We start from the raw sequence: 24,532 nt of genomic DNA, 5'->3' as shown, positions 1-24,532 counted from the left end.
ACAACAGATTAAATTTAAAAAGATGATGCACTGTCTTGACCCCTAACGGGACAAGCCAAAAGGAAAAAAAGAAGAAGTTTTACAGATGACACAGTGATGTGTAGCTGTGTCTCCAGATGACTATAGTGTGGTATGACCTTAAACAGGCAGTTTGTTTGAACACACTCTTGTATTACTGAGTAGTTCCTTTGTAATAAATCCATTTGCTGTTAACTTTTTCTAATCATTGGTCAGATCTTCCTTGACTCATGAACACGCGTAGGGTCCAAACTCGCAAATCCCTACACGCCGCAGTCCGAAACAACGCCTCAATGGCTTCAGGTGGGTATTAAAACAACGTGAGCTCAAACTACGTAATACGAGGGTCATGGGCACATAAACAAAAAAACGGGAGAGGGCACACAATTGAAATGGTCATTTTTTTTTTTTTTTTAAATGTGCCCATTACCCTCATTTCTACGCAGTTTGAGCTCACAATGTTTTGATAGCCACCTGATGCCATAGGAAAGCTTTGGCATTAGGTGGGCGAGAGGCTGTGTTGTGGAACCAAAACTCTTGGGATTAAAGTATGTGTTCCCCACAAACGCCATGGATGGCACAGAGGATGACATGCTGTGGGATTAAAATAGGATCACTGTTCATGAATTCAGGAGGTACCAGAACTTGACCAAGTCACCAAAGGTAGCTACGATGGATATTTTTCAGTATGGAGATGAGCCAGATGTTGCTTTTGAAGTCTTGGCCAAGGATATGTAATGTAGAGCATAAAATGCACTATGCACAAACATTTTATGCACATATATTTAATGCAAAAAAATGCAAACAGTGTTCAATAGTTTATTTACTTAAGACTGTAATATGTGTTATCAACAGTATTAATAAAATGTAATGCCCTATTTGAGCATTTATTTTAGTTGGTTGAGGGATTCTCTTCTGACAATTACAGGGATCAGAACAAGCGTGTCCTTGTGGCCTGTCCCAAGATTATATTACAGCTACATCAGCACATGCACAATGATTATTAATGATTGTTGTACAGACAGTTTTTTTTAAAAAACAATACAAGTACAAACCTAACAAAATATAAATACAGATAATTCCCAATATTTTGAGCATATGGGTAGCAGCAAATTGGTGGTGCGCATTGTACATTGGTAGAAGGGTTTTCCAGATTTTTTTTTTTTTTTAGGTCAACTTTGAGGGTGCGCATTTAACTTCAGGATGCATTATACTTACAGTATATTTGTACAATTCATTTGTAACTGGGCATAAAAGGTAAGTGCAAAATCTAATAGTGATCAAATAAATGTGAATTTAAATCATAATTTACCATATGTACTGTATGTTTGGCTGAGGTTGTGGCATTTCCATTCTGATATGGATTAAATGTGAATAGTGTCACATGTATATTCTTAATACTATAATCTGTAACCTGCTTAACCTTTGACTCTGTTAGGGACATTTCTCGGGGCTATGAGGCAGTTCCAATAAACTGCGTTAATGGTGTTGACGATGAGCCATATCCTGGAGATTTTAAATACATCCCAGACAACTGTTTCACTTCCCCAGTGAACATTGACAAGGACATAACTCACCTTCAGGTAAGATTTTAGCACTAAATAATGGAGAAATGATAATCATGTTGATGGAGTCACTTTGAACAGAATCCAGTGTGGGGTGGACGTCTGCCCCAATTGCTTGTTTTGAGAGAGAGAGACCGAGAGAGAGAGAGAGAGAAAATTGATTTTTAATGTCTCCTGGATGCCTACCTTGCAAGGTATTCATGCATGTCCAACCAGGAAGAGAGCAAGGATACGCCAAAGGGATTGACTCATAGCTGTACTTGTATTCCCCTGGAGCAGTTGGTCCAAATTGTTGACGTCAGGCCATCCCTAGTTAGTTGTTTCCCCCATCCACCTGTACTTGGATAAGTGGAGGGAAAATGGATGTATACAATTGCAAGTAAATTCCCCCCCTGTCCAGGAAAAGCTCAGGAGTTGGATGACATGATGATTCGGAGAGAGGTTGAGATATTGTGCATGCAAGAGAGCAGGTGGAAAGGTAGTAAGGCTAGAAGTTTAGGAGCAGGGTTTAAATTGTTTTACCATGGAGTAGATGGGAAGAGAAATTTAGGGGGGATTATTTTAAAGTAAGAGTTCGCTAAGAATGATTTAGAGGGGAAAAGAGTATCAGATCAAGTGATGAGGCTGAAACTGAGAATTGGAGTTTTTACCAACTTATTCAACAGAATACTAGTGGGCGAGAAGATGACTGAAGAATGGAGGAAAAGTGTGCTAGTTCCCATTTTTAAGAAAAGAGGCGATTTGCAGAGCTCTGTGAACTATAGAGGAATAAGGTTGATGAGCCACACAATGAAGTTACGGGAAAGAGTAGTGGAGGCTAGATTCAGGACAGAAGTAAGTATCTGCGAGCAACAGTATGGTTTCATGCCAAGAAAGAGTACCACGGATCCATTATTTGCTTTGAGAATGTGAGTGGAAAAGTACCGAGAAGGTCATAAGTAGCTACATTGTGGATCTCGAGAAAGCCAATGACAGAAGTCTTTTTCAGCTGTTAAATCATTTATATACAGCATAGAATATATCTCACCAGTTACAAGTAAATTCTGACACAATATTGGCAATCCCGGTTGAAAATATTACTTTGCAATCTGTGCAGATTGTATCGGTACTTGTGACAAATATTTTGAGCCATTACATTTTTGCTTCATCATTATGGGATGTTTGGGGGTATTTTCACATCATCACAGACCATATTTGGATGTTTGTTCTGAATGTTGCCACTAATTGTAATGCCTTATCCATAGTCAGAATAATAGAATAGTGGATACAAGCAAAGTCCCTTATTTTTAGATCACCTGTGAAATGAAGGAAACACATACAATTTCATTATTTTTATTGTTCATATAATTGCTGTTTCATTTAGCACTGCAGTTGCACAGATGACTGCTCATCCAGCAACTGCACGTGTGGTCAGCTCAGTCTGAAATCTTGGTATGATAGTGTAAGTATGACATAAAAAGTTTTATTCAGTGTGCACACAACATCTTACTGTGATTATATCAACAGTAGCAATGACTGGGGTAAAAAAAAACAAAAAACCTTCTGCATATATACAGGAGGGCCGCCTGTTGCCGGGCTTTTGTCAACAGGATCCTCCAGTGCTTTTTGAGTGTAACCATGCCTGTGCATGCTGGAAGACCTGCAAGAATAGAGTTGTTCAAAATGGACTGAGGTAAGACAATCTAAAATGCTTTCAAGCAATTGGCTTGTGGAGGGTACCTTTATGGTACTTTTTTTAATTGTTCTGGGTTTACAATGACCTTTCATTGAATCATACCGGATATCTCAAGAAATATCCTTGAAGTAGCTGGGCTCAAAGGTTGTAGCAGTCCCTTTCTTCCAGTACCAATTGCAATAACAGTCATCTTTCTGCACTACTAGTCAGTAATAGTTTTGTTCGAATAACGCCACCGAACATTACAATCTAAGCATAGGGAATACTCAAGTGGAACATTTTTGCTGTACAAACAGGGGAATTTGAAATACTCATTCTGCTTATTTTCATTTTTTTCTCATTATTCTGATGTTTATTGAAAATGCAGCCAGACAGAGAATGGTTTTAGGGACAGATTGAGTGAACAAGGGGGCTGGGGTGAAAACAACAGCAGAACAATAGTCAGACTTTCCCAATATTTGAACAAAAATAACATTACAACCGTCTTTTGTGAGGAGGTCCAAGTAGATTGGAACAGCTAGCGGAATCTGTCTGGTGTATTATGTGACAGACGTCTCTGCTTGGATGAAGGGCAAAGTCTATAAAAGAGTGGGAAGGCCAACCATGATGTATGGATTAGAGACGGTGGCACTGACGAGACAACAGGAAGCAGAGTTGGAGGTGTCAGAAATGAAGATGATGTTCTCTCTAGGAGTGAGAAGGTTTGATAGGATTAGAAATGAGATCATTAGAGTGACAGCCAAAGTTAGATGTTTTGGAGACAAGGTTTGAGAGAGTAGACTTCAATGGTTTGGACATGTCCAGAGGGTAGAGAGTGAGTATATTTGGTAGAAGGGTGCTGTGGATGGACCTGCCAGGTAAAAGAGTGCGAGGATGACATGAGGGCAGTGAGTATTAGAGAGGAAGATGCAGGAGAGGGGCTTACATGGAAAAAGATGATGCTCTGTGTCGACCCCTAACGGGACAAGCCAAAAGGAAAAGAAGAAGAAGCTTTGCAGATGACAGTGACGTGTAGCTGTGTCTCCAGGTGACTATAGTTTAATTGAGGTGCTGTGCCCCTGTCTCAACCAGATAAATAACTTGATGAGCCAAAAATTAGACTTGTTTTTGGTAATAAAGACAAAAGGATTGCTGTTCGTTAATACCTGGACTCACTATCTTTAAAAAGCAAAGACCAAGTCCGAAACCTTGGTGTTCTGATAGATTCCGACCTGACATTCAACAGTCATATCAAATCAATTACTAAAACTGCCATTTACCAAATGAAGACCATGTTTAGATATAATGCTTGCATTTGTCAAGCAGACCAGGAGACCAGACCAGACCATGTCTTTATCTCAAGTAGACTTTACTATTGTAATGGTCTTCTGACTGGGCTCCCCAAAAAGACCATCTAACAGCTGCAGCCCATTCAGAATGCTGCAGCACGGGTTGTGACCAGAACAAAGTGGTTACAGCATATAGCTCCAATTCTAAAGTCTTTACACTGGCTTCTAGTCAATTTTACAATAGATTTTAAAGTTTTGCGACTGGTCTATAAATCACTAAATGGTTTAGGTCCTGAATACAGACCCAGTAGGGGTCTGAGATCGACTGACTCAGGCCTAATGGAGTGCAGAGTCCAAAGCAAACATGGTGAAGTACCATTCAACTATTATGGTGCAAAAAATGGAATGTTGCCAACAGAGGTGATGTCAGCACCACGTTTGACCGTTTTCAAATCCAGATTTAAAAACTTTTCTCTTGCGTTTTAGAGTATTTCCACTTTTCCGTGATATTTCTTGGACAAAAAGCTGTTTTAATTGTACTTTTATTTTCAAATATTTTTATTTTTATTTGAATGCTTTTTATTATGTAAAGCGCAGAGTTACATTTTGTATGAAATGCGCTATCCAAATAGATTTGCTTTGCTTGATATAGTACTGAAGATATACATTGTTTTGAAATTGCCATATTTTGACTTCATGTGACATAATTTTTTCTCCAAAAACTGTGAAATAAATGGTCATTTCTTCACCCCCAAAACGCATGGCGGCCTCACCCATCACCTGGGCCCAATACATGACCCAAAAATAGTCATACCTCCCGAAACCAACCCCATGTTTAGCACACGTCATGAGCAAGGAGGGGCGAGTGTTCCAAGTGAGGAGAGAGGAAGTGGGTCCCAAAACGGGCCTCATCATGGCCTGACAACTGGAGGAGCAGGGGGGCAGGAGCTCAAGCCCTGGGAGTGAAGTCAAGAAAAATGTGAAAACCCACCACCCATCGTATTCCTGTGGTTAGCATTTCAATGAGTGGAAACCATTATCACTGTACTATGATAGCGTGTGGTGGGACGTAGGGCATTAAAATTGAAGAAACTTAACAAGTATGACTACCACAATCAAGTATTTCCAGTCTGTATTACACCAGTAAATCCCACAACACATCATGAAGGGAGGGTCATTAACTCACAGGGCACTACTGAATTTGTGGTCTGGTTCTTCATGTGACATCTTCCTGAATGAAATACCTCCACATCTATTAAGTGTCATAACAGGCATATTTGTAGGAAAAGGCTATCAAGAGGATGAATACAAAACAGAGAAGACGAGCTGTCCCTGAAGACATCGATGAGTTCAACTGTACAATCAATCACTGAGCTTGACCAGGTATCTTTTGCGGGCCTTGGGTTTTAGGAGTGTTGATCCATTTGAGATATAATTTCACGCTGTCCCAAGTCAGTGTCAGCACTTGGTCACCAGGAGGTTTTGGAGTTTTGTGTAGAGGGGTGCTGTTGTGTGTCTCAAAGGGAGCAATTTACCAGGGAGGTGGAGCTGTTGCAAGTCTGTGGTGAGCGTTTATAGTCTGTAATGGTCTGAATACCAAATACCATCCCAGACTCCAAATGTCACTGCTTCACGAAAGCGGTGGGTGATCTTCCTGGAGTACCACCTCTTTGCCTCCCTGAAGGCATGAGACAGATTAACCCTGTCTTCCTTAGGCCCAACTCATCCCCAGATTCAAAAATGGCATTGGGGGCCTTCGACAGGCTTCTGGTTTCTGATTAGCACGGACAGGGATGGTCTAAGTGGTGGTAAAATCTGCCATGCACTTGTCAATGTACAATGCCGTAAAAAGTATTTGCCCCCTCTCATCCCCGATCTGCCCCTAACCCCGTCAGCTTCATCTTCTTGACGTGGCAAAGCTCATTTTCCTGCTTCCTCAACTTTACCACCATGGATTCATTGATTTTTGAATTCTCATACGGCTAGTTGATTGTTTCTCCGCCTAACTGACCTTGCAGTTTAAACTGTGCTTCGTAAGTGTATCTCTTTTTTGGTGCCATTTTTGGGGGTCCTTAGCCAAAGAAATGTTGTTTAGTACAAAACACATACCGGTATTATGTACCTTCTGGAACATCCTATGTCACAGTTCGATGATCGACTTTAAAGTCGTGTCACCAGACCTGCGACCACATGTCTTGGACACTCGGGTGAAGAGAGGGGCAGAGCTGTCAAATGATCACCACCTGGTGGTGAGTTGCCTCCAATGGTGGGCGAAGATGCCAGTCGTGGCAGGCCCAAACGTATTTTGAGGTTCTACTGGAAACGGCTGGAAGATTCCAATGTCAGAAGGAATTTAAACTCCCACCTCCGAAAGAACTTTGCTCAGCTCTCAGGGACATTGAGTCCAAGTGGAAGATGTTTGGCGCCTCCATTGCTGAGCTGGCCAACCGGCCGTAAGGGTCGGTGCCTGTCATGGCAGCAACCCCCGAACACGTTGGTGGACACCAACACTGAGGGATGCTGTCAAGCTGAAGAAGGAGTCCTATTGGGCATTTTTGGCCTGTGGACTCTCGAGGCAGCTGATAGGTACCAGCTGGCCAAGCGGAATGCAGCTTCGGTGGTCGCTGAGGCAAAAACCGGGTGTAGTAGGAGTTCGGTGAGGCCATGGTGAATGACTTCATGATGGCTGCAGGGAGTTTCTGGTTCACTGTCCAACGTCTCAGGAGAAGACTGTACCATCTACACTGCTTATCGTGACAATGGAGAACTGCTGACCTCAACTCGGGATGCTGTGAGTCACTTGGCAGAATACTTAGAAGACCTCCTCAATTCAACCAACACACCTTCCCATGAGCAAGCTGAGTCTGGGTTCTCTGAGGGGGGCTTTTCTATCTCTGGGGTTCAGGTCACCGAGGTAGTGAAAAAGCTCCTTGGTGGCAGGGCCCCAGGGGTGGATGAGATTCGCCCGAAGTTCCTAAAGGCTCTGGATGTTGTGGGGCTTTCCTGCTTGACACGCCTCTGCAACATTGCATGGACATCGGGGACAGTGCCTCTGGATTGGCAGACTGTGGTGGTCCACCTTCATAAGAAGGGAGACCGGAGGGTGTGTTTCAACGATAGGGGGCACAAACTTCTCAGCCTTCCTGGTAAGGTCTATTCAGAGGTGCCACAGAGGAGGGTCTATCGGGAAATCAAATCTCAGATTCAGGCGGACGAATGTGGTTTTCGTCCTGGCCGTGGAACAGTGGACCAGCTCTACACCCTCAGCAGGATCCTCGAGAGTGCATGGGAGTTCGCCCAACCATTCCACAGGTGTTATGTGGACTTGGAGAAGGCATTCGACCATGTCCCTTGGGAAGCCTTGTGGGTGATTCTTTGGGAGTATGAGGTACCAAACTCCCTGAACAACCTGTGTAAGTTGGACTTCGCCAAGGCTGCCCTTTGTCATTGATTTTATTCATAACTTTTATGGACAGAATCTCTTTGCACAGCCAAGGCGTAGAGTATATCCAGTTTGGTGGCCTCAGCATTGCATCTCTGCTCTTTGCAGATGATGTGGTTACTTTTGGCTTTTTCAAGCCGTGATCTCCAACTCTCAATGGAGTGGTTCACAGCCGAGTGTGAAGTGCCTGGGATGAGAATCAGCACCTCCAAATCTGAGATGCTGGTCCTCAGTCAGAAAAGGGTGGCATGCCCTCTCCGGTTCGTGGATGAGATCCTGCCCCAAGTGGAGGAGTTTAAGTATCTTGGGGTCTTGTTCACAAGTGAGGGATAAATGGAGCGGAGATACAGACAGATTAGTGCAGCGTCTGCAGTGATGCTGACTTTGTATCAGTCCGTTGTGGCAAAGAGGGAGCTACAGTGAAGAAAATAAGTTTTTGAACATCTTGCTATATTGCAAGATCTCCCACTTAGAATCATGGAGGGGTCTGAAATTTTCATCGTAGGTACATGTCCACTGTATCCCTGCGGAAGCTACTTCCCTCGCAGTTCAACCCGGAGAAGTGGTAGAAAATGGATGGATGAGTGCTTCACGCATAAGGTGTTCCACATTATAAGCTAAAAAGAAAAATCCAGAAATGTATGACTTTTTTTTTTAACTATTTGTTTGTGTGATACAGCTGCAAATAAGTATTTGAACACCTGTCTATCAGCTAGAATTCTGAACATCAAAGACCTGTGAGTCCGCCTTTAAAAGTTCACCTCCACTCCATGTATTACCCTGAATCAAATGCACCTGTGTGAGGTTGTTAGCAGCATAAAGACACCTGTCCACCCCATACAATCCGTAAGACTCAAACTTGTAACATGGCCAAGACCAAAGAGCTGTCCTAAGACAACAGACAAAATTGTACAGCTCCACGCGGCTGGAATAGGCCACGGAGAAATTGCCAAGCAGCTTGGTGAAAAAAGGTCCACTGTTGGAGCAATCATTACAAAATGGAAGAATCTAAACATGACAGTCATTCTCAATTGGAGTGGAGCCCCATGCAAGATAACTCGTGGGGTCTCAATGATCCTTAAAAAGGTGAGGAATTAGCCAAATACTACACGACAGGACTTGGTTAATGACCTTAAAAGAGTTTGGAAATGGAACTTTTTGGTCATAATTCCACTAACTGTGTTTGGAGGAAGACGAATTATTAGTTCCATTCCAATAACACCATACCTACTGTGAAGCGTGGGGGGTGGGAGCATCATGCTTTGGGGGTGTTTTTATGCACATGGGTCAGGAAGACTGCACTGTATTAAGGAGACGATAACCGTGGCCATGTATTGTGAGATTTCTTTACCTCAGTCAGAGCATTGAGGATGGTGTTGTGGCTGGGTCTTTCAACATGACAATGACCCGAAGCACACAACCAGGAAAACCAAGGAGAGTAAGAAGCATATCAAGGTTCTGGCGTGGCCAAGTCAGTCTCCAGATCTAAACCCAATAGAAAATCATTGAGAACTGAATCTCTGTGTTTCTCAGCGACAGCCCAGAAACCTGTCTAATCTAGAGAAGATCTGTCTGGAAGAGTTGGCCAAAATCCCTCCTGCAGTGTGTGCAAACCTGGTGAACAACTACAGGAAATGTTTAACCTCTGTAATTGCAAACAAATGCTACTGTACCAAATATTTACATTGGTTTTCTCATGTGTTCAAATACTTATTTGACTCTGTATGACACAAATAAGTCGTTAAAAAATCATACATTGTGATTTCTCTCTCTCTCTCTCTCTCTCTCTCTCTCTCCCTCTCTCTCTCTCTCTCTCTCTCTCACAGTGGACATGCACCTACAATGAAAATTTCAGATCCTTCCATTATTTCTAAGTGGGAGAACTTGCACTATAGCAGGGTGTTCAAATACTTATTTTCTTCACTGTTAGCCGAAAGGCAAAGCTTTCAATTTACCAGTCGATCTACGTTCCTACCCTCACCTATGGGCATGAGCTGTTGGTCGTGACTGAAACAACAAGATCCCGGATACAAGCAGCTGAAATGAGTTTCACACAAGGTGTCTGGGCTCTCCCTTAGAGATAGGGAGAGAAGCTTGGTCGGTGTCGAGCCGCTGCTCCTCCACGTTGAGAGGAGCCAGATGAGGTGGCTGGGGCATCTGATTTGGATGCCTCCCGGACACCTCCCTGGTGAGGTGTTCCGGGCATGTCCCACCAGAAAGAGACCCCGGGGATGACCCAGGACATGCCGTAGAGACTGTCTCTCAGCTTGCCTGGTAACACCTCGGGATCCCTCTGAAAGAGCTGAAAGAAGTGGCTGGGGAAAGGGAAGTTTGGGTATCCCTGCGGAAGCTACTTCCCCTGCAGTACGACCCGGAGAAGTGGTAGAAAATGGATGGATGGGTGGTTCACACATAAGGCGTTCCACATTATAAGGCACCCTGTCCATTTTGTAGAAAATTTAAGACGTGCACCTTACAGTCGTGAAAATACGGTTATAAAAAAAAATCTCGTTCATGGTTTGTAATGATGTCATTAATCAACATTGATTTGTTGCCTAGTGACCTGATATTAAAAAAAGCTAGTCTCGCAGCAATAGCTGGAGACAATGGTTGGATAGATTCATATTTTATCGTCACTAAGTTAACAGTTCTATATTTGTTATGCTATATCTCTTTGACGAACTTTCAGTCTCTTGTAATTACATGGATGAAAAATGCCTGATCTCCATAGGGTTTGAGTTATTCTGGAAAAGACCTATCAAATATCAGTCAGATATACAGTTAAGATTCTTCATGGGTGGCATAGGGGCCTTTCCAGGGGATGGGCCCTCGCACTCCCGTGACACTTGAGACTAAGTGGCTCAGATAATGGATGATGGGATGTATGCGTGTGTGTGTGTGTGGTGTGTGTGTGTGTGTGTGTGTGTGTGTGTGTGTGTGTGTGTGTGACGGGGGGTCTATATACAGTGAGGAAAATACGTATTTAATTTTGCAAGTTCCCCCACTTTGAAATCATGGAGGGGTCTGAAATTTTCATTTTAGGTGCTTGTCAACTTTGAAAGAGAGTCTAAAAAAATAAGTGGAAATCACAATGTGTGTTGTTTTTTTTTTGTGTTTTATTTGTATGTTACTGATGCAAATAAGTAAAGACCTCAAAGACCTGTTAGTCCGCCTCTAAAAAGTCAACCTACACTACACTTCCATCCATCCATCCATCCATCCATTTTCTTTGCTGCTTATCCTCACAAGGGTCGCGGGGCATTCTGGAGCCTATCCCAGCTGTCAACGGGCAGGAGGTGGGGTACACCCTGAACTGGTTGCCAGCCAATCGTAGGGCACATCGAGACAAACAGCCGCACTCACAATCACACCTAAGGGCAATTTAGAGTATCTAATTAATGTTACATGTTTTTGGGGTGTGGGAGGAAACCGTAGTGCCCTGAGGAAACCCACGCAGACATGGGGAGAACACGCAAACTACACACAGGCGGGTCCGGGATCGAACCCTGGACCTCAGAACTGTGAGGCCAACGCTTTCCAGCTGATCCACGTGCCGCCCACTACACTTATTATTCTAAACTATAAACACCAGTTTGAGATCGTTACCTGCATAAAGACACCTATACACCCCACAGAATGAGTAAAACTCCAACTACTCACGTGGATTCGACCAAAGAACTGTCCAAAGACATTACAGAAAAAATTGTACAACTCCACAAGACTGGAAAGGGCTACAGTGCAATTGCCAAGCTGCCTGGTGAAAAAAGAAACTGTTGGAGCAATTACCGGTACAAAAAAAAACCGGAAGAAACTCAACGTGACTGTCAAGCTCCCTCGGGGTTGGGCTCCAAGCAAGATTTTACCTCGTAGGGTATTAATGATCCTGGTGAGGAATAACCCCAGAACTACACGGGAGCAGCTGGTCATTTACCTAAAGAGAGCTGGCACCGCTGTTTCCAAGGTTACTGTGGATAATAGACTAAGACATCAAGGTTTAAAATCATGCTTCGCACAGACTTGCATTGATCGGTAGCGCTTACCTGAGGGAAGGAGCTGGAAGAGCTGGTGGCCAGGATGCGGAGGGTCTCAAAGGATACTGCCCACTCTGAACCTAGTTCGAGTGGCGTGCAAGTATTCAAGAGTGGGTAGTTTGGTGCTGGCAATCTGTTCAGCGGTTATGATTGTCCTTTGCAGTCGGAGTTTGTCCTTTTTTGTGGCAACCCCAAATTCACAGAGAAAGACTTTGTTTATTTACAGTCACTCTTACTTTGTGTGGGGGGTGCTTCGGAAGTATTGGGTACCGAAGCCCCTGATATGGGCTCTTCAGTCCTTGGACGATCAGTGACAGATTTGGGTCTGCATTGTCAGCATCAAGTTGGACTCATTTCCAGTGACGGTTGGACTGCGCCAAGGCTGCCCTTTGTCACTGATTCTATTCATAACTTTTATGGAAAGAATTTCTAGGCACAGCCAAGTCATAGAGGGGGTTCGGTTTGGTGGCCTCAGTATTAGATCTCTGTTTTTCGCAGATTATGTGATTCTGTTGGCTCTATCAAGCCGTGATCTTCAACTCTCATTGGAGCGGTTTGCAGCCAAGTGTGAAGCAGCTGTGATGACAATCAGCACCTCCAAATCTGAGACCACAGTCCTCACTTGGAAAAGGGTGGCAAGCCTTCTCTAGATCAGGGATGAGATCCTACCCCAAGTGAAGGACTTCAAGTATCTTGTGGTCTTGTAAACAAGTGAGGAAACAGTGGAACAGTAGATTGACAGGTAGATCAGTGCAGCGTCTGCAGTGATGTGGACTTTGTATCGGACTGTTGTGGTAAAGAAGGAGCTAAGCCGGAAAGCAAAGCTCTCAATTTACTGGTCATTCACCATTCGTTCCCTCACTTCTGGTCAAAAGCTGAATGCCGAAAAGAACAAGATTCTGGATGCAAGCGGCCGAAATTATTTCCTTCCACAGGCTTTTCTTTAGAGAGATGGTGAGAAGCTCGGTCACCCGTGAGGAGCTCAAAGTAGAGCCGCTGCTCCTCTTCATTGAGAAGAGCCAAATGATATGGCTGGGGCATCTGATTCGAATGCCTCCTGGACACTCCCTCGTGAGATGCCCAGGCACATACAACTGGACACAAGACCCTGGGACAACCCAGGACACACTGTAGAGACTGTCTCTCGGCTGGCAAGGGAACTTCTCGGGATTCCTCCGGAAGACCTGGATTAAGTGGCTAAGGAAAGGGAAGTTTGCGCATCCTAGCTAAAGCCACTGCTCCCGTGACCCGACCAATTGTATGATGAAATTATGTGACTTTTTTTTGTTGTTGTTTTTCTAGGGTCCGACTACAGCTCTTCAGAACTGAGAAAATGGGCTGGGGAGTGAGAGTCATGCAAGATGTCTCTCAAGGGACATTTCTTTGCGAGTGAGGAAAATCTTTTGAAATGACCACCATGAATTTGGGGTCCTATTTTTTAAGAATCCATATAAAGTGCCCTTTCCAATTTTCCTAGGTACGTTGGTGAGCTCATCACTGACACAGAAGCCAATAAAAGAGAGAATGACTCGTTCCTCTTTACACTTGACAATAAGGTAGGTTCTACTTTCCAACTACACAATTCTCAGAATGCCAAATGCTCATGTTAATGCTTTAAATCAGCTATGTGCAGCTGGTCGTCAGTGGGCTGCATTCAGCACAGTGTTGTTGTCTGAGGTACTGTAAAAAGGAGAAACTACTTCTACTTGTTTTAGCCTATACTCTGAATCACAGCATTTTGGACCAGCTGGAGGATCTTTAGTGACTTGCTGCAGCACACTCCAACGAGAATGTTACAATATCACAACTGAAATTTGGTCATAAAAGCATACACTCGTTTTTTTAATATCAACTAACACAATACATTTATTTTTTATGTTGCGTGAGTAGATAAATTCTGTCCTTGATGTCGATGACTCCAAGGCTCGTTTTTACTTACAGAAATCCTCTTTTCATTATTGCCAAAAGCAATTATCAGTTTTTGTTGTGGTTTAATTGGAAAAAAATTGGCTCATCCAGTTAATTGTTTCAAACAGTGACCCATCACCTCAATTGAACTGTCGTCATCCGGAGACACTGAAAGATATTACCTCATCATCTGCATTGCTTAGATAGTCAAAATTAAAGTTCTGAAGAATTTTACTCAAGGATAGCATTTACAGGCTTAACAGGAGGGGTCTAGGGACTGACCCTTGAGGGATCCCATAACTCATTGCTAATTGATGAGATTAAATACTTCCAATAGTTACAAAAACACTCCTTTCCTCCAGGTAGGACCTGAACCACCTCAGGACTGTTCCGTTTAGTCCTACCTACTTTTGCAACCTGTTCAGTAGTTTATTATGATCTAACACATCAAAAGCCACACTTGTATCTAACAAAAGACCAGTATTGACGCCTTTCCCAAGTCAATATTCAACTTTTTATAATTTAGTACTTTCATATGAGCAGATTCTGAAATGTAATGAGTTTGAAAACATGACTGTAATGTGTCAAAAATGCTGAGTGAATGAAAATGTACTTCCTCAACAATCTTGGCTGTGAAAAGAAGAAAGAAGATTTGAGATTAGTCTTCATCTTGCTAATAATGGAAGCGTCTATCCTTCTTCTACCACTTACCAAGATAAAGTTGCAAGGTCTTTAGCAAGGACGTCCAGACTTCCCTTTCACCAGCCACTTCATCTAGCTCTTCCTAGGGGATCCTGAGGTGTTAGCAGGCCAGCCGAGAAACGTAGTCTCTCCAGCGTGTCCTGAGTCGTCCCCTGGCTCTCCTTCTGGTGGGAGATGGCCGGAACACCTCAACAGAGGTGTCCAAGAGGGATATAATTCAGATGCCCCAGCCACCTCATATGGCTTCTCTCAATGCGGAGGAGCAGCTACTCTACTCTTAAGCCCCTCCCAGATGACCGAATGTCTCACCCTATCTTTAAGGGATAGCCTGGACACCCTGTGGAGGAAACTCATTTGGGCTACTTGTATCTAGGATCTTGTTTTTTCGGTCTTGATTCACAGTTCATGACCATAGGTGAGGGTAGGAATGTAGATCGACTGGTAACTTGAGAGCTTCAGCTTTCGGCTTAGTCCCTTCTTTACCACAACAGACCGATACAAAGAATGCATCACTGGAGACCCTGCATCGAGCCAACTGTTGATCTCACGTTCCATTCTTCCCTCACTTGTGAACAAGACCCAAAGATACATGAACTCCTTTACTTGGAGCAGGATCTCATCCCAGATCTGGGGAAAGCACGCCTCCCTTTTCCAACTGTCCATTATCTCCAATTTGGAAGTGGTAGTTCGCATCCCAGCTGCTTCACACTGCTGCAAACCGCTCTAATATATCATCTACAAAGATGCAATACAGAGGCCACCAAGTGGGATCCCCTTTACACTTCAGTTGCCAGCATAAATTCTGTCCATAAACATTATGAACAGAATTGGTGACAAAGGGCAGTCTTGGCTGAGTCCAATCCTCACTGCAAATGAGTCTGACTTACTGCCGGCAATGTAGCCCAAACAGACACCAGTTGTAAAGGGACCTATCAGGGGGTTCGGTACCCCATATTACCAAAGCACCCATCAGCGCCCTCCCCAAAGGACACGGTTGAACGCCTTCTCCAAGTCCACAAAACACATCTAGACTGGTTGGGTGAACTCCCACGCACCCTTGAGGAACCTGCCGAGGGTGTAGAACTGGTCCAATGTCCCACGGCCAGGACAAAAACCACATTGCTCCTCCTGAATCTGAAATTCAACTTCCCGACCCATTCCCTCCACCCGAAAGTGGAGGGAGGCTACCTTTGTCCACCGAGGTGAACTCCACACCCACTTGGCAGCTCTTACCATGGGCAACTCCAGACTGGAAGAGAGTCCAACCCCTCTCAAGAAGAATAGTACCAGAGCCAGATCAATACTTTTACTCCATTACGAAACTTGACATGCCTTTCGCTACTTTTTTTATCCATTCATCAGAATCAGCTTTATTGGCCAGGATTTTTTTCCAACAGTTGGTGCTGGCCTGGTATGACATTCTGAACAAAGAACAACAAAGTAGCAAGAAGAAAGAATAAGAGACAATCTGTTTATAGGAATTATTCATTAAAAGAGTCGTCCAAGATGTAAAATCTTCATTTAGAACAGGTAAGACAAAAATCTGTCAATGTCCCACATTGCGTTAAGCTTGTACAGAGTGCTTTTACCCATTTGTGGTTCCTGTTATAGACCAGTGCAATGACAACTGTGCAAAGGAATCAGTTTAAAGTGACGAATTGTGCGATAGTCTAAAAAATATATTACTAATACTGATTGGGCCAGCAGGACGTGAGTAAGTGTCCTAACAGGCAAAGGCAGAAAATAGTGGGTTCGCTGATCAAGAATTTCATACTTGCATGTCTATTTTTAGACTCCATCTTTGACTTCTACAGAAGCCCTTGTTGAGCCAATCAAACGTGAGGACTGTCATTTGACTCCTATTCACCCATCATAGGACACAAGCCAATCACATGACCGCACATGCCACCTTTGTGAGCCATTCAAAATGGCAAATTATGGAGAAAAAAACAGACATGCAAGTGTTTACAGACCAAAAAAAACAACACTTTGGCATGTAGCGTTTCATTTGTGACTGCACAAACTTGTATATTTCAGCCCACTTCCAACCTGAGAAAACACCTTGCGGCTAGTTGCAGATGTAAGTAAAGATTGTTGTCTTTGTCATCGTATGCAGGTAGATGACATACACTGCATCGATGGAAGGTGTTTTGGTAACATTGGCCGCTTCATTAACCATCTTTGTGAGCCCAACCTGTTGGCGGTGAAGGTATTCACCACGCACCAAGATTTACGGTTCCCAAGGATTGCTTTCTTCTCCAGCAGAATCATAAAAGCTGGAGAACAAATCGGGTCAGTGATATTACCCTCTGTTCATCCCGACTGACCCTACTGTGTTCAGTCTTGAAACAGTATTGAACTGAACTATGTAAAATATTTTTCATCTATTTTAAGTTTTTTGCTCCTTAGAGTTTAGGTAGTGACTTTTTAATAATGAGAGCATCACATTTTTAATTATCTCTCCATCAGGTTTGACTATGGTGATCACTACTGGATGGTGAAGAGTAAATGCTTTAACTGTGAGTGTGGCTCACCCAAGTGTCGGTACTACCCTGGAAGATAGACATCGATGACCACACTGAAGTATTGCCGGAGATTCTTTTCCTCTTGCTTTTTGTATACAAGACATGTACTATTACTTTATGAAACCTTTTTTCGACAATCAGCTCTGCATTTGACGTGTCAGTCACAAAAATATTGAGGTATACACATTTTTTTTAATCAAATCAAAAGCCTTTTATGTCATTTTGACTGTGCATACGATAAAATAATGAGCGCTTCTCCACAAGGTGGTTGCACGAATAAAATAGAACACCTTAAATATGAAGTACTATCCTATTTCAAATGCTCCACCATCATCCCAGTCCCTGAGAAACCTGCAATCTTTAGTATGAATGACATCTGACATCTGTGGTCATGAAGCCCTTTGAACGACTCATGCTCAACCACCTCAAGAGCATCACAGGTACCCTGCACAGGTCTATGGATGACGCACTTTGCCCCAGGACAATTCGATGGCGCAGGGACCAATACAACGATCCTGTTGGTGTCCTTCAGCTCTGTATTCAACACCATCATCCCCGAACTCTTCTCCCTCCAGCTCAGCGTCTCGGCTGCCGCCTGCCAATTGATTTACAGCTTCCTCAAGGGCAGGGCACAGCAGGTGAGAGTGGAGGAGGCCCCCTTATCTACAGTGCCTTGTGAAAGTATTCAGCCCCCTTGACGTTTTCAACATTTCGCCACATTTCAACCATCAAACATAAAGATATACAATTAAATTTTTTTGGTCAAGAATCAACAACAAGTGGGAGACAATCGTGAAGTGGAACAAAATGTATTATACTTTTATTATACTTATTATTTATGCTTTTTTTAACAAATAAAAACCTGAAAAGTGGTGCATGCAATATTATTCGGCCCCCTTGCATTAATACATTGTAGCGCCACCTTTTGCATATCGAGAGACTGAAATTATTGCCCATTCTTCCTTGCAAAACTGCTCGAGCTCAGTAAGGTTGGATATAGCAGTCAGCCACTGATTCTCAATTGGATTCAGGTCTGGACTTTGACTTGGCCATTTTAACACCTGGATATGTTTATTCGTGAACCATTCCATTATAGATTTGGCTTCATGCTTTGTCCTGGTGGAAGATAAATCTCCGTCCCATTCTCAGGTATTTTGCAGAGTCCAACAAGTTTTCTTCCAGAATGGTCCCGTGTTTGGCTCCATTCATCTTCTCATCATTTTTAACCATCTTCCCTATCTCTGCTGAAGAAAAGCAGGCCCAAACCATGAGGCTGCCACAACCATGTTTGACTGTGGGGATGGTGTGTCCAGCGTGATGAGCTGTTTTGCTTTTACGCCAATTGTATCGTTTTGCACTGCGGCCAAAAAGTTCGATTTTGGTTTCATCTGACCAGAGCACCTCCTTCCACATGTTTGGTGTGTCTCCCAGGTGGCTTGTGGCAAACTTTAAATAAGACCTTTGAGAAATGGCTTTCTTCTTGCCACTCTTCCTTAAAGGCCAGATTTGTGCAGTGTACAACTGATTGTTGTCCGACGGACAGACTCTCCCACTTCAGCTGCAGATCTCTGCAGGAAACAGGGATGGCTGGGTCTTGGTAGATTTGCAGTGGTCTGATACTCCTTCCATTTCAATATGATTCCTTGCGCAATGTTCCTTGAGATGTTTTGGGAAATATTTTTGTATCCAAATCCAGCTTTAAACTTCTCCACAACAGTATGCTCTCTCCACTTTAAACAGAACCCTGAGACTATCCCAGAGCAGGTGCATTTATACGGAGACTTGGATTACACACAGGTGGATTCTATTTATCATCATCAGTCAACATTGGATCATTCAGAAATCCTCACTGAACTTCTGGAGTGAGTTTGCTGCACTGGAAGTAAAGGGGCTGAATAATATTGCACGCCCCACTTTTCAGTTTTTTATTTGTTAAAAAAAAAAAGTATAAAATAGGGCTGCACGGTGGCTCAGATTGTAAAGCGCTGGCCTCACAGTTCTGAGGACCCAGGTCCAATCCCAACCCCACCTGTGTGGCGTTTGCATGTTCTCCCCTTGCCTGCATGGGTTTTCTCCGGGCAATCCAGTTACCTCCCACATCCCAAAAACATGCAATATTAATTGGACACTCTAAATTGCCCTTAGGTGTGATTGTGAGTGCGGCTGTCTCGTTTGGCTGACACCTCCTGCCCATTGACAGCTGGGATAGGCTCCAGCAGTCCCCGCGACCCTCGCTCGGAAAAGCAGCAAAGAAAATGGATGGATGGAAGTAAAATATATCCAATAAATTTTGTTCCACATCACGATTGTGTCCTACTTGTTGTTGATTCTTGACAAAAAAATTTCAATTAATTAATTTTATCTTGATGTTTGAAGTCTGAAATGTGGCGAAAGGTTGAAAAGTTCAAGGGGGGGCGAATACTTTAAGAAGGCACTGTACATGGTCCACCAGCACCGTGTCACCCAAAGGATGTCCACTCTCTGTTGCTCTTCTCTCTCTACATGAACGACTGCACCTCATTCCACCAGCTGTCAAACTCCTGAAGTTTGCAGACACCACAGTCCTCGGCCTCATCAAAGACGGAAACGAGTCTGGATATCAACAAGGATATGGAGCAGCTGGAGCTATGGTGCGGCTGACACAACCTGGAGCTGAACACAAGACTGTACAGATGATTGTGGACGTCAGGGGGTTTGCCACAGCTGCTCTTGACGCTGTTCAACTGCCCGCTGTCAACCGTTGAGACCTTCAAGTTCCTGGGAATTACAGTCTCAGGAAAGTAGGAAACTATCATTAACGCCATCCTCAAAAATCCCCAGTGATGATATACTTCCTGTGGTTTCTGAGGAAGTACGGCCTTCCACAGGAACTGTTGAGGCAGTTCTACTCAGCAGTCAATCAGTAAACCCAATCAGTTGGGTTCATTCATCACTGTCTGGTTTGTCGCCTCTCCAAAAAAAGGACAAACTCCAAATGCAACAAACAATTAAAACTATCGATAAGACTGTCGTTACCCTCTATCCACCCTTGAGAACTTGGCTGCTGCCAGAACTAAGACAAGAGAATGCAAAATCCTCTTGCAGTGATGAAAGTCCTCCGGATTTTCCCGGAACTCCGGATTTTTACATTTTCATGAAAATTGTTACGAAAAATTGAGGGAAAATTGCCTAAAATTAATCCGGATATTAGTTGACAACATTGAACGAACATGCGTTTGAATTTTTTTTGCTTTCACGAGCGTAGCCACGTTGAGGCACTAACACTAGTTACAGTAACGCCCCTCCCCTCACATTCTCTCAAGACGTCGCTTATTTTGTGTGGTCTTGACATTAATTTACGTGTTTATTTCATAAAAGTTGTTAACTAAACAAGCCTGCTCCAAAACAACCGGTATTCACCCGAAAGCAGGAAAAACAAGTTAACCATACTGAGCATGTACAGCGCATGTTCAGAACTGTGTCACGTAATGAGAGCGCATTTACGTCGAAAGTCATCAACATCATGAGCCATGTCAAAGGAAATTCAGTTACACCAGGGGTTCTCATTGCGTCGATCACGAGGCAGTGTGATGGCGTGCCCCCCTCCCCTCAAAAAAAAAAAAAAAAAGACGTTCGACTATCATCCACCTCGTCGCTTGATTCAGGTGTGGCCAATACGTCGAGCGCATGCACGTAAAGGTGCGTTCTAGCAAGCCGACGTCCTATTCACGGCAGTCCCGCGATGCGGCAGGAATGTTTGTTCCAATATATCGCTAGCTTGTTGCCATGAACGCCAATTATCTTGAACTAAACTTTCAGCATTACGAGTATAGACCGTTCGTGTTTATTCCTTGACAGGCCAGTGCATATAACTTTTCTTCAGATAGTTTGTCAGATCAAGAATTTTTATTGATGAAAAATTTAAAATACCGTTTTATATCATTATTTTGTCCTATCCAGTGATAGGGGGATGAGGAGCAAAACAATTCTGGGATTGCCCATTTTGGAACATCTGCCCAATTTGTTTTTGGTCAGGACTTTTCAATTTTTGTCTGAATTTTGTTGACAGATATGGCCAGAATGCACTACAGCCATCCATTTTTCCAAAAATTTCACGTGGGGCATGCACCCGGATCCCCCAAGTGCTCACATTTGTATTTTCAGGAATTTTCACAGAAGTCCACTTTCATCTCTCTTCTTGAACCCTCCACATCCTGGTCACGTCTTCCAGCTTCTTTCGTCAGGTAGGTGCAATTCATCAATGGAAACTGAAACAAGTAGAACACTCCAACTCCTTGTTCCCTCTTGCCATTAACTTTATAAACGGTTAACTGACAATTCCACTGTAGTATGCTGGCAACGTTGTTTTGAGATTGTAGTTACATCTTTGTCAGGCCAATTAGACATTCCTCATGCACTCACTGTAGTCATCTTGCCACCCTGCGCTACTTTCCTGGTGTTGTCCAATCCTGGCCACTCGTGCTTAAGAAGTATCTTCACCATTTACACAACTGACAATATCCCAGATTAACTTACTACTAGTCACTATAAACTGCATTCATTTCTTGAAGTCTGTGTCATTTGCTCAAAGGTCACCACACTAGACTATTGTTCTCGTTTTCATTTCAAACTGCTTTAATTGCTCGAGGACTCATAATTATTTTGAACAATTGTCACAAAAAATGTACTGGCATTATGTTTAGCATCTATTTTTATGTCTTTAAGGTATTCTCTGTCATTTGGCTGTTGTCCTAGAGCGGCTCCAACTTCCGGAAAAAAATGATTGTAGCTTCCAGCAAAGAAAATGCCAAAATTCACCATCTGTAGGACCTAGAAGATGAAATAAATAAATTACTTCTATCGTAGTAATTAAGCAGGAATTAAGTCTCCAATTCTTTCCAATTAATGCATGTTTTTGGGATGTGGGAGGAAACCGGAGTGCATGGAGAAAACCCACGTAGGTATGGGGAGAAGATGCTGAATTTGAAATCCGGTCCTCAGAACTGTGAGGCAGACACTCTCACCAGTCTCCACTGTGCCTCCAGGCAGGGATTTTCCTTCTGAAAAGTATATTCCCAAGAGTTTCATTAATCTAATGTATGAGTACTGACATATGAGAATTTGAGACTTGCACATCGTATGTAAAGCAAAAACAAAACAAAGATTGGCAGAAACATAAAGGGAAAAAATGAGCAGCAACATACACTTTCCCAAAATTGACCAAATATAAGGAATATGTTCCTAACAATACTATTCTGAGATCATTGGAATGGCCAGTCCTCAAACAAAAGAAATAGGCTCCGATTTCAAGGATTTTTTTTCCCCACCGAGAGCATCAGAAAGGGGCGTTGACAAGCACCCTTCAATCCATCCATTTTCTGAGCTACTTATTCTCACAAGGTTCGTGGGAGTGCTGGAGCCTGTTCCAACCATCACCCGGCAGGACGCAGGGTATAGAGCTCTTGCACGTAACGTCACCATTTTCATGGTGCCATATTTCCGGTCAAAAAGAGTTGCTCGACAGTGTGGGAGACATTGAACCGGAACAGAATATACACAATGCGGGAGACTTGTTGTGCTGTTGGTTGTTCCAACAGACGAGGTAGATATTCAAAGAGATTTCTATAGAATACCAGCTGAAAAGACAAGAAAAGATTGATGGATTTTGGCAATTACATGTGATGGATGGTGCCCAACCAAATGCATACGACTGTGTAGCGATCACTTTGGGTAGGAATTATTATTCTCAATCTCAAATTCCCAGGAAGTATTTATTATGCCAAGTTCATTTGAGAACAATGCATTAAAAAAAAACAACAGGGAGTCGTCTCCAACGTACACGAAGCTTGTTGCAGCCATACGTTAATCTTCGGTAAACCTCTGCCCAACTTGTTTTTGTTTTTCTTCTAATATGCATTGTTCTCAAAAGAGTCCATTGCGTACTTAAAAAAAGAAAAAAAAAAAAAACGTTGGTCACACAGAGGTTTACCGAAGTTCAACGTGTGGCTGCAACGGGCTTCCGTGTACTGGGGCTGAATCCTATCCCTGCGGTTTATTTTCTTTTTTTAAATACGTATTGGACTCATTTGAGAACAATGCATAGTTTGTTTGACCGACACTTCCAGCCAGTTACATGATTTGATGACGTAGGTGCACAAGCTCAATACCCTGGACTGGTTGCCACCCAATCACATGACACACTGAGACAGACAGAGTCGCACTCACAATCAATTTAGAGTCTCCAAATAATGCATAGTTTAGGGACGGGAGAAAACCGAAGTTCGTGGAGAAAACCATTGCAGGCACGGGGAGACCATGCAAACTCCACACAAGCCGAGCCAGCCGGGATTTGAACCCTAGTCCTCAGAACTGTGAGGCTAACACTATACATCTTAGCAAACACTATATAATTGAATTAATGATTAGGCGGCTTCCTCACAATTCAAATCCCAGCCACGCTTGTGTGTGGTCTCCCCAGCCCTGGGTAGGTTTTCTTTGGGCACTCTGGTTTCCTCACACATCCTTAAAAAAAAAAAAAAAAAACGCATTAATTGAAGACTCTAAATTGCCCGTAGGTGTAAATGTGAGTGTGAACTGTTTCTATGTGGCCTGCGATTGGCTGGCAAACAGTTCAGGGTGTACCCTGCCTTTTCCCGTAGATAGCTGGGATAGGCGTCAGCACTCCCGCGACCCTTGTGAGGATAAGCGGGTCAGATCACGGATGCATGGGAAATAATTTATTTTCGTAACTTCCCACTGGTGCTGATTTTATGGAAATATTGCATCTGGAAAGCTTGTCCAGGATGACTGGAACAGGCACGTGACTTTAACCAACGCTGAGCAGTGCAGTGGGTGGCAAAAACAATTTTTCAGGCAAAGGGTTGCAGTGTCTTTGTTCGTAAAACATTACATTTCAACCGAATGGGCTGCTGTATATTACACCATTTTTTAAGCTTGATTAAAAAACTACACACGGTAAAAAAATACATGAAAATATAAATCTATTAAAAAAACGGGATGCTAGAATTCCGTAATTGGGGACGCTTGACCACCCTTCCAAACAAGAGCTTTCATTTTGTCAAATGCATTTAGCTACTTCAAATAAAAGAAAAATGTTATGATGGTTCTACACTTTTACATCCAACATATATTATCAACATTGCACTGTATACATATTTACGAGTCAGTTCAAATCTGCCCTCATAACGGGTGGTGTCCTGAGACCACTCATGTTCGACGCTCCATTTGGATTGTTATCAAGCCGAACATCGTGGATCATACTTGAATGTACTTGTTTTGCACAACTTGATTGTAATCCAACTTGAAGTGTAGTGTGCACATGTGGTGATATGAGTGATAATTCCCCCACGAAGATGGTCGAGTTGATACATTTACATTTAGTGACGTCACATGAAGTTG

The 24,532-nt window shown here is 43.1% G+C and overlaps 1 protein-coding gene across 2 annotated transcripts in view; it reads left to right on the top strand.

Annotated features, from left to right (window-relative positions):
- ehmt1a (euchromatic histone-lysine N-methyltransferase 1a) overlaps positions 1 to 17,430 on the top strand; it is a 44,618-nt gene extending 27,188 nt beyond the window's left edge. The window contains exons 16-22 of one of the 2 annotated variants that reach the window (XM_061817722.1): positions 1,457 to 1,601; positions 2,947 to 3,024; positions 3,140 to 3,255; positions 13,302 to 13,388; positions 13,477 to 13,559; positions 16,730 to 16,901; positions 17,079 to 17,430. In XM_061817722.1, the coding sequence (XP_061673706.1) occupies positions 1,457 to 1,601; positions 2,947 to 3,024; positions 3,140 to 3,255; positions 13,302 to 13,388; positions 13,477 to 13,559; positions 16,730 to 16,901; positions 17,079 to 17,172 (775 nt within the window). In that variant the 3' untranslated portion in view covers positions 17,173 to 17,430. The other variant, XM_061817723.1, reaches the window with a different exon arrangement.
- Positions 17,431 to 24,532: the final 7,102 nt, after the last annotated feature.

This window comes from Syngnathoides biaculeatus, chromosome 4, assembly GCF_019802595.1.
Source record: "Syngnathoides biaculeatus isolate LvHL_M chromosome 4, ASM1980259v1, whole genome shotgun sequence".
Classification (NCBI taxonomy): Eukaryota; Metazoa; Chordata; class Actinopteri; order Syngnathiformes; family Syngnathidae; genus Syngnathoides; species Syngnathoides biaculeatus.
The sequence above is the reverse complement of the archived record's forward strand: the minus strand, read 5'-3'. Positions and strand labels throughout refer to the sequence as shown.